A 12,941-nucleotide genomic window follows, 5' to 3' on the forward strand; every position below is an offset into this window, starting at 1 on the left:
GGGGAAACTCTACGTTACACAGAGACGGGGCTCACTTAGGAGGAGCTGGAAAATGAATAAAAAGATTTGTGCTGTAATGTTGTAATTTCTTGTTGTTTTATGAAATTAATCGTTTAGGAACCGGTATCGAAGTCACGGTATTTGTATCGGTACCATTATCGAAAAATGTTTGAACAATATCCAGCCCGAGAGGTAAGGTGGATCAAACGCTCCTCATCTCTTCCAGAGTTTAAACACACAGGAAGCTCTGTGAAAACTGAGCTGTAGATGAAATAAAAAACTCCAAATGGCACATCCGCCATTTTGGGGACAAAATCAGCTCTTACAGACGACTGTGGGGAAATCTATTTCAGGTTATTAACGGTTTATTAATACTCATTTTTATCATTGGTATTTTTAAAAAGGTAATTGTGCACACATTGGACTTTGACTACACATTTGGGCTGCAACCACCATTTATTTATTAATTTTTTTTCATTATTGATTTTAATATTTCAATTATTTTTCTCGATCACTCCATTTGCCTGATGGTCTAGTACCGAAATGTCACAAATCTAGTGTTTGTTTTTTTACGTTTTCATCTATTAATTCATCAGACAGCTAGACATTTAAAGTGTTAACTCTTTCAAATTAGTATTAAATAAAAGTCCCATAAAGCAGCTTTATGTGCATTAATAAACCGGTTTTCTGATGTATCGGCGACAAATGTCCCACAGTTTCCCAATGTCAAAGCTAGTGTCTTCAGAGCGCAGGTTTTGTTCAACAGTTCAAAAGCCAAAGATATCCTCTTAACTCTCGAAGAACAACAAGAACCGGAAGAGAAGCTGGAACCGGAACATTTTTTTTGTATTTTGAAATATTTAGAAATCTGAATTGATTATCAAAATTGTTACCAATAAATGTTCTGTCAATAGACTAATCGATAACTCGATTCAGCTCATTACTTTTTTGCTTTTAAAGGAAATGAGAAAGGAACAGAAAATATGTCGATTCAGTTAGAGCTGCTTCTAACATTAGTTTTCAGTATGGGCTGATCAATCTGAAAGATGTCTCTCCCAGAGTCTTTAGAGCACTTCTGTCCGGCCAGCAGTTGGAAGACTAAAAGATGTTTAGTTTACAACGATAGAAAACCAAAAAAGAAGCTGGCTTGGTGTTTGTGAACTTTGAAAGCTGACACAAAAAGTCAATCAATTTATTTTTCATGTTGGTGAGCCAAACATAACCTTGTGATTTGCGATTAGATTTTTATTTTATTTTTGTTCTTCTCTCTTTTATATATTACTGTTAACTGAATATCTTTTGGGTTTTGGGCTGTTGGTCAAATAAAACAAACTTGAAAACATCCCTTTGGATTCCTGGAACGTGTGAGGGACATTTTTCAATATTTTCTGATGTTTTATTGATTTTAAATGATAAAAAAAAAAAAGATCAACATCTCTACTATTACCAAAAATAACCGATACGTGCAACCCTACCTTTTGAACCTCATAGATTATGCAGAAAAAAAACAACAATGTACAGCAGCTGCTTAAAGCATTTTTAGCCCAAAGCATCACCATGACACATGGAGCAGCATTTCAGACTCAACACTTCCTGTTGCTGTTTCAAAGCGAAAGCCTTCCTACGAAGAGGAAAGGTCATGACTTTTACTTTTGAAGCACTTGTAGGAAGTGGTTAGTTTGTGTCATTGGGTGCGAATTAGCCACATACGTTGATTACTGAGACCTTTTCGTTTTCCGTTTATACAGGCTTTGCTCCCTGAACACTTCCAATCATTTGCTCTGTTCTACGTACATAGATGATAAATGAATGATACCAAATATAAATGGTAACAAGAACCAAGATGTCACATTCAGCTGGCGGTAATGGATGAATGATTTAGGCAAAGTGTGCAAAAGAGAGGGTTATTTCATTTGTAAGCAAATGTACAATGTCACTATTATTATATTGTATTTGTATTTTTTGATTTATACTATATTGAGACTGCTCTTATTCCTGTAAATTCCTAAAAGACTTTTTTTTTTTTTTTTTTTTTTTTTTTTTTTTTTTTAAAAAGAGGAGGCAGTTTTGCTCACACATACAGGATGAAGCTGTCCATTTTACGTTCTAATAAAGGGTGGGGCTGCACAATAGATCGTTTGTTAATAAAATAAATGTATCCCCATCGCAATATCAACTGGCGCAACTTACACATCGCAGAAGGATGCGAGATATCGCAATAGACACTCAGAAATTTTTTGTGTTCAGTTGAAAGAAAATATCAGCAGAAAATTGCACTTTAAAATGTAACTGTCATTCTTTTTTTAAGTGCGGCCTTTTATAGTCAATTCAATGTTCAATTTGTTCAATAGAAGAACGTCGTTTTTGAATAAAACATGCAGTTTGATGTATTTTAGCAATACTGAAAACACCGGAAATGAGTACACTTCTGTTTTATCGCCTTTTATATCATTATTGTAATATTCATCAATGTTATCGCATTTTTTCCTCGTATCGTGCAGCCCTAATGGAGGGTACGTAGATGAGGAGCGTTACTGACTTCCAACAATGAAGAATGGCGTGGTGAGAACGCCGGCTTTAGGAATGAAATTTGAGGTGTGAAATGAAAGCAGTGATGAGAGCAGTTTCTTTGTAAGGAGGTGAGAACGTGGGCTGCAGGACCCTCTGGTGAGATCTGACCCGAGAGGGAAGGTGGCATTACTTTCTGCCATAGTGTGCACATTACCCAGCGCACTTCTGCAAATTAATATTTGACCTTTTGATTACAACATACCCAGTATTTTTGATCAAATTCAGACCTGTAAAAGCCAAACGGCCTCAGTCCTGTGAGTCTTAGTTCTTGTCAAAGAACAGCGGGAAACCAGAATAACAAATTTCACAAGTTGGCTCCTCTACAATACATTACAGACATTAATGATGAACTACAGCTGATTACTTTGATTGCTTTCTAGGAATCATGTGGCCTTCATGCTGTGCAGTCGGGTGAGAATAAATGTCACGCAGCTAAATAACTTCTACTAATTTACCAGTTTAGCAGGAAGTGTGACCCTTTTTGTTGTAGTGTAATGCTAAGCTGCTCTTTTGCAAAGTCGGCTCTTTTGTTTTACTAGTACAGGGCCCGTCCAAAACGTGCCGATGGCTCGGCCTATGCCCTACGGTGTTGCTGCTTGCAGCTTTCACCAAACAACTTCACACTCTGCACTGTGCTTCCTTGGGTCCTGAGTAGGAATCGACCGCTAATGGCTTTTCAAGGCCGATAGCGATTATTATATACAGTTAATGAAACCGATAAAAAATGAAAATACTCCAACGCAAAACTTAGTTTAAATGCTTTAACCAATGATTTAATAAATTAGAAACTTTCAACATAATAGCTAGTAACGGAGAGTCAGATAGTGTTGTTGGGGGGGCATTAAGTCAGACTCAGTGGAGAGTGAAACTGAAGCAGAGGGACAGACACAGAGCTGGAGCCGAGACAAAGTAGCGCACTTTTTAATTTATTAACTTTATCGGTTATCTGGCAAAATAAAACGCTGATACAGATCATCTGCAAACTGCCAAAACACGGCCCGCCAATCGGCAAGGGTCGATAATCAGTCTATCCCTTGTTCGGAGCAAGACACCTGCTGTGGCATCGTCGCGTCCCCCACCAATGCTACAGTACATGCATCATTTGCTAACCGCTAGCTATTTGGGATCAGGCTATTTCCAGCAACAAAAGCGTTCATTCCAAACGTGACATCACAGGATTTTTTAAATGTTTTGGCTTTGCTACAATGTAACCTCTCCGGTCTCTGCTTTACCCAGCATGCGGTTGGGCGGTGTGACTATAGACAGTATATAAGAATGGAGCAATAGATCCCGTGTCTCTGGACGGAGACCAGCGAAGGATATTAGAAGTCACTTTTCCGGTGAGCGCTAGCTTTACTGCGCAGCCTCCAACTGAGAGCGACGACGTAAATGTGACGTGAGCAGCCTGTCTGAAAGTTGTAAGTCTTCTGGTAGCTGTGCCAAGAGAAATCTCAATCATTCCCAATCTTACAGAGACGGAGAGCGTAGTTATATGTAAGGAGATAACATAGGCACAGGCTAATTATTGATCACTAAAATGCTAGTTAACATTAGTAATTAAACCTAAACAGCTAAAAAGTCGAAACTTCCTGCGAGCATCTCCTGTACTATACGGTAATTCCTCTACAATGTGACACAATCATTAGCCTATTTTTACAAAACCGTCTGCTACGGAGCCATAACGTGAGGTACAAGGTAATGGAGCCTTTTATACATTGTTGTTTCTTTAGAAATAAACAAAGGACAAATAGTCTTTAAACACTTCAGATGTAACGTTATTCGCTGTCAAAGTGACGTCAAAATGAATGGGAGTCAATGGGATGCTAACGTGAGGTGATCTCTTTGTAGCATCAAAATGGCGCCATGGGAGGTTCGAGTTCTGAAGCGAAGCTTACCCCTCTGGGTGTGACAGTTAATAGGGGTCTCCCCTCTTAATAGGCTACACAGTGTGTACGCATTAATCATGGAAAAGTCCGGTAGACCTCGAGAGCTTGCCCTCGACACTGCACTTCCTTGGGGCCTCAGCAATACCCGCAGTACTTTAAGGTGCCTTACCCCAAGCGTGATATCGATCTGATGAACAGTTGTCGAGAAAATCGAAAGGACTCCTTCCATTTTTAGTTAGATTTGGTTTCAGGTTCAGTTATACAACAGAACAGTTATCTGGAAAAGAATTGCGACACACACAGATGACGCAGATCATACAGGTTTATACAGGTCTTCATTTTCAGGCTTTTGCCCATCGTAGTGTTTTTGATCATTGACAGTAAAACACTGGTGGGCATTTTGTGAGAGCAGGCAGGCGGACTAAAAAGCTGCATCACGTCTTTCAGCTACGTTGATATCTAAACCTTTTTTTTTTTTTTTTTAAACTAAGTATCAGGGGCTGCAGATAGGCCTCTGCCACGCTAAACAGTCTGAGCAGTTAATTTTTAACATTTCCTCTCTGAGCTGTTTAATATATTACAATATCCTGTGCTGAGTTGCTCTTTATACACCTTCATATACCGCCTTGCTGCAAGATGGTGCATCTTTATCATCAAGAGGTGTTGATGCCAGAGGTTGTTTCTGCAGAATTTATGGCTCGAATACACCCAACAAAATGAAGGGAGGACACTGTGGGCTTCATGTATTGTTTTTAATTAATTTTTTTTAAATCTCTGAGGTGTTTTCCCTTTTCTTATGCATGAAAAATGTGAAATTGTAGAAAGGCAGAATGTTTTAAGACATTAAGAATACACATTAAATGTTGGTCGTGCGTCGCAGTATGAACATTTTATTACTGGTTTTAGATTTCAGTCCGTCTGGCACTTTGATTGCCTCTCCGTGAACCATCACCTTATCGTGGTGGAGAGGTTTGTGTGTCTCTGTGAACCTGAGGGCTGTGTTGTCTGGAGCTTTGTGCTCCTGGTAGGGTCTCCCAAGGCAAAGTGGTCTCAGGTGAGGGGCCAGACAAAGAATGGTTCAAAAACCCCAATGAAAAAGCTAAGCAGAGATGGAGTGACCCTGCCCGGAGGAAGCCCGGGCCCCGCCTGGAGCCAGGCCCAGACGGTGGGCTCGCCGGCGAGCGCCTGGTGGCCGGGTTTGCCACGGAGCCCGCCGGGCACAGCCCGAACAAGCTACGTGGCAACTCCCTCTCCATCCCATGGGCCCACCACCTGTGGGAGGAACCGTTGGGGTCGGGTGCGATGCCACATGGGTGGCAGTGAAGGTCAGGGGCCTCGACGGACCAGACCCGGGCAGCAGACGCTGGCTCTGGGGACGGGAACGCCACCTCTCTGTGGGGGAAGGAGCCGGAACTGGTGCGGGAGGTGGAGCGCCACCGGTTAGATCTGGTGGGGCTTACCTCTCGCACAGTCTTGGTTCTGGAACCATACTCCTGGATAGGGGTTGGACTCTTTTTCTTCTCCGGAGTTGCCCAGGGTGTGAGGCGCCGGGCGGGTGTGGGGATACTCACAAGTCCCCGGCTGAGCGCCGCTGTGTTGGAGTTTACCCCAGTGGACGAGAGGGTCGCCTCCCTCGCGCCTGCGGGTTGTGGGGGGAAAACTCTGACTGTTGTTTGTGCATATGCACCAAACAGGAGTTCGGAGTATTCGGCCTTCTTGAGACCGTGACTGGAGTCCTGCATGGGGCTCCAGTGGGGACTCCATTGTTCTGCTGGGGGACTTCAACGCACACGTGGGCAATGATGGAGACACCTGGAGAGGCGTGATTGGGAGGAACGGCCTCCCTGATCTAAACCAGAGTGGTTGTTTGTTGTTGGACTTCTGTGCTAGTCATGGATTGTCTATAACGAACACCATGTTCGAACATAGGGATGCTCATAAGTGTACCTGGTACCAGAGCACCCTAGGCCGAAGGTCAATGATCGATTTCATAATCGTTTCATCTGATCTGAGGCCGTATGTTTTGGACACTCGGGTGAAGAGAGGGGCAGAGCTGTCAACCGATCACCATCTGGTGGTGAGTTGGGTCAGAGGGTGGGGGAAGACTCTGGACAGACCTGGTAAGCCCAAACGTGTAGTGCGGGTAAATTGGGAACGTCTGGAGGAGGCCCCTGTCCAACAGACTTTCAACTCACACCTCCGGGGAGTTTTTCGTGCATCCCTGTGGGAGGCTGGGGGCATTGAACCCGAGTGGACAATGTTCAAAGTTTCCATTGCTGAAGCTGCAGCGAGGAGCTGTGGTCTTAGGGTCTTAGGTGCCTCAAGGGGCGGTAACCCACGAACACCGTGGTGGACAACGGTGGTCAGGGAAGCCGTCCGATTGAAGGAGTCTTTCCGGGATATGTTATCCCGGAGGACTCCGGAGGCAGTTGCAGGGCACCGGGGGCCGAAGGGCTGCAGCCTCTGCCGTGAAAGAGGCAAAGCAGCGGGTGTGGGAGAAGTTTGAGAAGACATGGAGAAGGACTTTCGGGTCGGCACCAAAGTGCTTCTGGAAAACTGTTCGCCACCTCAGGAGGGGGAAGGGGAACCATCCAAGCTGTGTACAGTAAGGATGGGACACTGTTGACCTCAACTGAGGAGGTAATAGGGCGGTGGAAGGAGCACTTTGAGGAACTCCTGAATCCGACTAATACGCCCTATGTTAGAGGCAGAGCTGGAGGATAATGGGGGATTGTCGCCGATTTCCCAGGCGGAAGTCACTGATGTAGTCAAACAACTACACAGTGGCAAAGCCCGGGGATTGATGAGATCCGTCCCAGAAATGCTCAAGGCTCTGGGTGTGGAGGGGCTGTCCTGGTTGACACGCCTTTTCAACATTGCGTGGAAGTCTGGGACGGTGCCAAAGGAGTGGCAGACTGGGGTGGTGGTTCCCCTTTTTAAAAGGGGGACCAGAGGGTGTGTGCCAATTATAGGGGTATCACACTTCTCAGCCTCCCTGGTAAAGTCTACTCCAAGGTGTTGGAAAGGAGGGTTCGCCAATAGTCGAACCTCGGGTTGAGGAGGAACAATGCGGATTCCGTCCTGGTCGTGGAACAACGGACCAGCTCTTCACTCTCGCAAGGATCCTGGAGGGAGCCTGGGAGTATGCCCAACCGGGTCTACATGTGTTTTGTGGATTTGGAGAAGGCGTATGACCGGGTCCCCGGGAGATACTGTGGGAGGTGCTGCGGGAGTATGGGGTGATGGGGTCTCTTCTCAGGGCCATCCAATCTCTGTACAACCAAAGCGAGAGCTGTGTCCGGGTTCTCGGTAGTAAGTCGGACTCGTTTCAGGTGAGGGTTGGCCTCCGCCAGGGCTGCGCTTTGTCACCAATCCTGTTTGTAGTATTTATGGACAGGATATCGAGGCGTGGTCGGGGTGGGGAGGGGTTGCAGTTTGGTGGGCTGGGGATCTCATCGCTGCTCTTTGCAGATGATGTGGTCCTGATGGCATCATCGGCCTCGCGACCTTCAGCACTCACTGGATCGGGTTCGCAACCGAGTGTGAAGCGGTTGGGATGAGGATCAGCACCTCTAAATCTGAGGCCATGGTTCTCAGCAGGAAACCGATGGAATGCCTTCTCCAGGTAGGGAATGAGTCCTTACCCCAAGTGAAGGAGTTCAAGTACCTTGGGGTTGTGTTCGCGAGTGAGGGGACAATGGAGCGGGAGATTGGTCGGAGAATCGGGCGCAGCGGGTGCGGTATTGCATTCAATCTATCGCACCGCTGTGGACGAAAAGAGAGCTTAGCCAGAAGGCAAAGCTCTCGATCTACCGGGTCAGTTTTCGCCCTACCCTCACCTATGGTCATGAAGGCTGGGTCATGACCGAAAGAACGAGATCCAGGGTACAAGCGGCTGAAATGGGTTTCCTCAGGAGGGTGGCTGGCGCCTCCCTTAGAGATAGGGTGAGAAGCTCACTCATCCGTGAGGAGCTCGGAGAGAGCCGCTGCTCCTTTGCGTCGAAGGAGCCAGTTGAGGTGGTTCGGCATCTGGTAAGGATGCCCCTGGGCGCCCCCTAGGGAGGTGTTCCAGGCACGCCCAGCTGGGAGGAGGCCTCGGGAAGACCCAGGACTAGGTGGAGGGATTATATCTCCAACCTGGCCTGGGAACGCCGGATCCCCAGTCGGAGCTGGTTAATGTTGCTCGGGAAAGGGAAGTTTGGGGTCCCCTGCTGGAGCTGCTCCCCCCGCGACCCGACACCGGATAAGCGGACGAAGATGGATGGATGGATGGATGGATGGCACTTTGATTGATCATAACCTGTGATTGATTACCATGAAATGTTTATTGTCCTCAGCAGGAACCTTAAATACTTTGGGGATTCTCTGACTGTTCATCTAGCGCCACTAACATGTCCAAAAGCTCACTTGTCCAGCATTTTCATTATGAAAGGATACGTCTAAAATTAGTGACCAAATTTCCTGTCCTGGCTCAGCGGAACTTGGAGGTTAATGCTAACCTAGCATGCTAACAAGCTATTAGGCTCATTTTCAGGTTCATAATTGTATTTAGAGGTTACATCAGGATAGTTTTACATGGTTTAATTTAAAAAAAAAAAACATATTTTTGTTGTACTGCACAGCTCCTCTTTTCACCCTGTGTGTTGAGCTCTCTGTTTTAGCTACAGAGTGAAGCATCTCACTTCTGTTCCATCTTTGTTGGGAGTCACACATGTGCAGTAGCTAGGTAAGGACTACATTGGAGCAGTTGGTGAACAGTGTTTTCTGTTGGAGATGGTAAGTCCCTTTGGGGGGGGGGACTTTGGGCTTTTTCACTTTGTAAACAAATAACGTGCACAAAAAAAAATATATAACATAATAAAGGAAATGGGGGAAAGGCCAAAAAGCATAATATGAGCACTTTAAGTGTGTAGACTGTTACACTAACATCCTTGTTGTGTGTCATGCTGACCTTTTTAGTGCTTTGTAACTTTAATAAAGTGGAACAATGGATTTCTTAGCATGCAGACAACTACATCTCCGGTGAGGTTTTACCACTGTGGCAGCAGTGTGACAAATCCATCCACCAACACCAACGTTTAAAGTAGGGCGGGGGCAATAATTCAACAATTTATCGTCTTTCAATGGAATCATATCGTGATGAAATCCTATATCGTGATATACAATTACGTTGTCTAAATTGATAATAATGGCACATACTAACTCTCAGAACATCTGTTGTGAAACATTTTGTGGGAATATCATTTGAAGAATTGCAGATTTGTTTTAACGTTTTTATGTCACCTTTCCAACTTTTTGGGGTGTAAGACAAAACATGACATGAACTAGCTGCGACCTTTCATGGGCTTACGTGAAAGGCCGCCAACTTTTGTTTAAACAATTATACAACATTGCTTTTCATTTTTGTTTAATTATATACTGTAAGTACTCTTCTTATCTAGACATAACAGTTTGTTGTAGTGCTGGATTTGTAATAGTTTTTTGTTATTACAAATGCCAATGTGATTTTCTGACACCTGGAACATGACTTTTTGACTTTGTCTCTCTGTAGCTTGATTTGATTTCCTGTTATTCCTACAGCGCTACGTTTCAAAATATTAGCTTCCTCGTCTAACTGGTTTCCATTTTTTTCAGTCTAATTTTACTTTTTTTAGGACAGCGTGCTGAGATTTCACTCAGACTAGGTGTTCTTTCTAGAGCTGCCCCCTCTAAGTCGATTACTCGGCCGTTGGTCGACTAAGATTTCTTTCGTCAATTATTTACGTTTAATGCTTTTCGCATTCTGAATGATTTACTGTATTTCCAGGAAACTTATGAGCACATCTCTGGTAAACACAAGATTTGGTAATTCTTTGTGGAGAAACTTAAATTTACAGATCTGTCAATTAAATCAACTGAATCTCCGATGGTTCGCCAAAATTGGATGTAGTGTTGGTCGACTAAGAACTTCTTTAATCGAGGACAGCTCTAGTTGTTTCTGTCGCTGATGTTTGTGGGAGTAACATTCTGGCCTATGATTGTTCAGCAGAGCTTATTAAATGCCAAACTCTAACCGTCAAATTGCCATGGGTGCCTGTTGAGCCACTCAAGGGCCATTTACTCTTCCTCATCAGCGCTGTTTTGTCTTTCTGTCAGTGGTTGGGTGCCCCCTCCTGCCAGCGAGGCAGCTACGCCTTCTATAAGTCGGTGAGCAGCAGAGCTCAGCCCGACGGGCCCGTCCAGGTGTGGAAGCTCGGGGAGTTTTACTTCATCCGCTGTGGACCGCAGGATCCCGTGTGCATCGCAGAGGTAAGCGTTAGATTACAAGGCAATGCGAGTTCTGTACTGATCACTTATCTTGCCTTACTTTGGTTACTGTGTGGTAGAGCTGGGCGATACGGAGACAGTCAAATATCACGATATTGTCGACCAAATATCGATACCGCAACGATATTGTAGTGTTGACTATTGGTGCTTTCACAAAATATTTACACAATGAGATTTTAGATAAATAATCATCCGTAATGTGGATATAATGACTAAGTGGTTAAAGGCAAATAATAGAACAGTTACAACAGTCTGGTAAGTTCAGAAAAGTACATCACTTTACTGTAATGCAGCCTTTAAAACTAGGAAAAGGCACCACTTATGTCATATACGATATTACGATATCCAAAATCTGAGACGATATCTAGTCTCATATCACAATATTGATATAATATACATATATTGCCCAGCTCTATTGTGTGGAAGTGTGGGGGAACACATACGCAACTAAGATGGAGCCATTTTACAAAAAAAGCAATACAAATTCTACATCTTTTTTTTTTTTTTTTTTTTTTTTTTTTTTAGAACACACCAACGTACTGTTTATCAAATCAGGATTAATGAAACTTAACGACGTTGTCAAATTAGAGACTTTTTTTTTTTTTTTTTTTTGAGTGATGTTTAGGCCAAAAAGCAAAGTCGTACCAAAAAATATACAAAAAATGATTGCGTTTAGTTCATTAAAAAAAGCATCATACAAGGACATTCAATTTTAATCATCCGTATGCACAAACAACCTAAAAGCTAGAAAATAATTTTCTACGGATGTGTTCCTGTTCCCAGGCCTCACATGATCTGTAAAATACAGCTGTATCATTTTCTGTTGACTAATGTGTACTTTGGGCTGATCCGATGTGTTTTTATCAGCCTGAAGGGTGCAGGATGTTCTCTCAGTTCACACAATAACTTTTTTTTTTTTTTATAAAGTAACTCAAAAGTTATTTTCTAAACATTAACTAAATGTTAAACTTACAAAACCTGCTGTTTGGAAGACTGCAGACATGGTTATCAGCAATCACATGTTTCCAGACATCTGTGTTTTTAAATGCCCTTGTCTCCTTCCTGTTCTTCTTCTTCTTCTACTACTACTGCTGCTGCTGCTGCTGCTACTACTACTACTACTACTATTACTACTTCTTCTGCTGCTGCTGCAGGTGACCTTACTGTGGGAGGACAAAACACAGCGCCACCTACTGGCCAGCGCCAGGCTCTACTTCCTGCCCGAGGACACGCCGAAGGGCCGGACCCGGGAGCACGGAGAGGTGGGTTCAAAGGCCACGGGGCGTCTGGCATTCATATCTGCACGAGATAATATTCACTTGTCAATTGCGGAGTTTTCCCCTCGGTTCGTGGAGGACTTCGGTGCGCTAGACTTGGCGGAGGGGTTTAGGGGTCTTTCCTCAAGAACGTGACTTTTTTTAAGTAAAAGAAATGTGCAACATGACACAAATTTGGACCGTTGTCACCATATCTGTGTTCAAAACGTTGGAAAAGCTAGAGCAGATAATACATAACACTCAAGAAGCATAAAGACAAAACTTGCTAAAGAAGTCCACGTACAATCATCTGAGAGAAGGCCTGCCGTTCGTTTGATGCTTTTCTTTCAACCTTTTTGGCGCTTTTTCCATTCATACAGCAAAAAAAAACGCTCCGTGCTGCACCTTATGACAGGAAATACCCTGCACTTGTTTATTTCCCTACTTCTTCCTAAATATGACTGTAGTACACTGTTCATATTTTTTATTGTAAACTCTTGATTTAATTTAGTTTTGTTTAAATTAAAGATGGTGTCTGTTATTTTCCATCAACTATACCAAATAAACTCCACAGAAACCCACTATATACTGTATATAAGGCCCTATCTAACACATGATATAACACACTGGAGACAAAATCAAAGTTGACGTTGTTACTTATAATGATCCTGGCTTAATATCAATAAAGGGAGGCTGAATCACTGATTGTCAGGCTACTTCTACACTACTACGTTTTCATTTTTAAGCGAGATTTTGAGACAAAAGCAATCTGAGTTTTCTCGGCCATGGCTGTTTATCGGGCCGTGTTTTGGCAATAAAACGCAGATTATCAATATCTGCGTTTTTTATTTTGACTGATAACCGATAATTAATTAAAGTCTTCTACTTTGGCTCGGGTACAACTCTGTGTCTGTCCCTCTGC

General features: G+C 43.6%; 1 protein-coding gene across 1 annotated transcript in view; it reads left to right on the forward strand.

Annotated features, from left to right (window-relative positions):
• The window catches only part of zgc:77151 (AT-rich interactive domain-containing protein 5B), a 51,812-nt gene that overhangs the window by 14,905 nt on the left and 23,966 nt on the right, over positions 1-12,941 (forward strand). The window contains exons 2-3 of the mRNA XM_028595161.1: positions 10,593-10,745; positions 11,918-12,025. Coding sequence (XP_028450962.1) covers positions 10,593-10,745; positions 11,918-12,025 — 261 coding nt within the window. The remainder of the gene's footprint in view (positions 1-10,592; positions 10,746-11,917; positions 12,026-12,941) is intronic.

Source organism: Perca flavescens, chromosome 13 (genome assembly GCF_004354835.1).
Source record: "Perca flavescens isolate YP-PL-M2 chromosome 13, PFLA_1.0, whole genome shotgun sequence".
NCBI classification, from domain to species: Eukaryota; Metazoa; Chordata; class Actinopteri; order Perciformes; family Percidae; genus Perca; species Perca flavescens.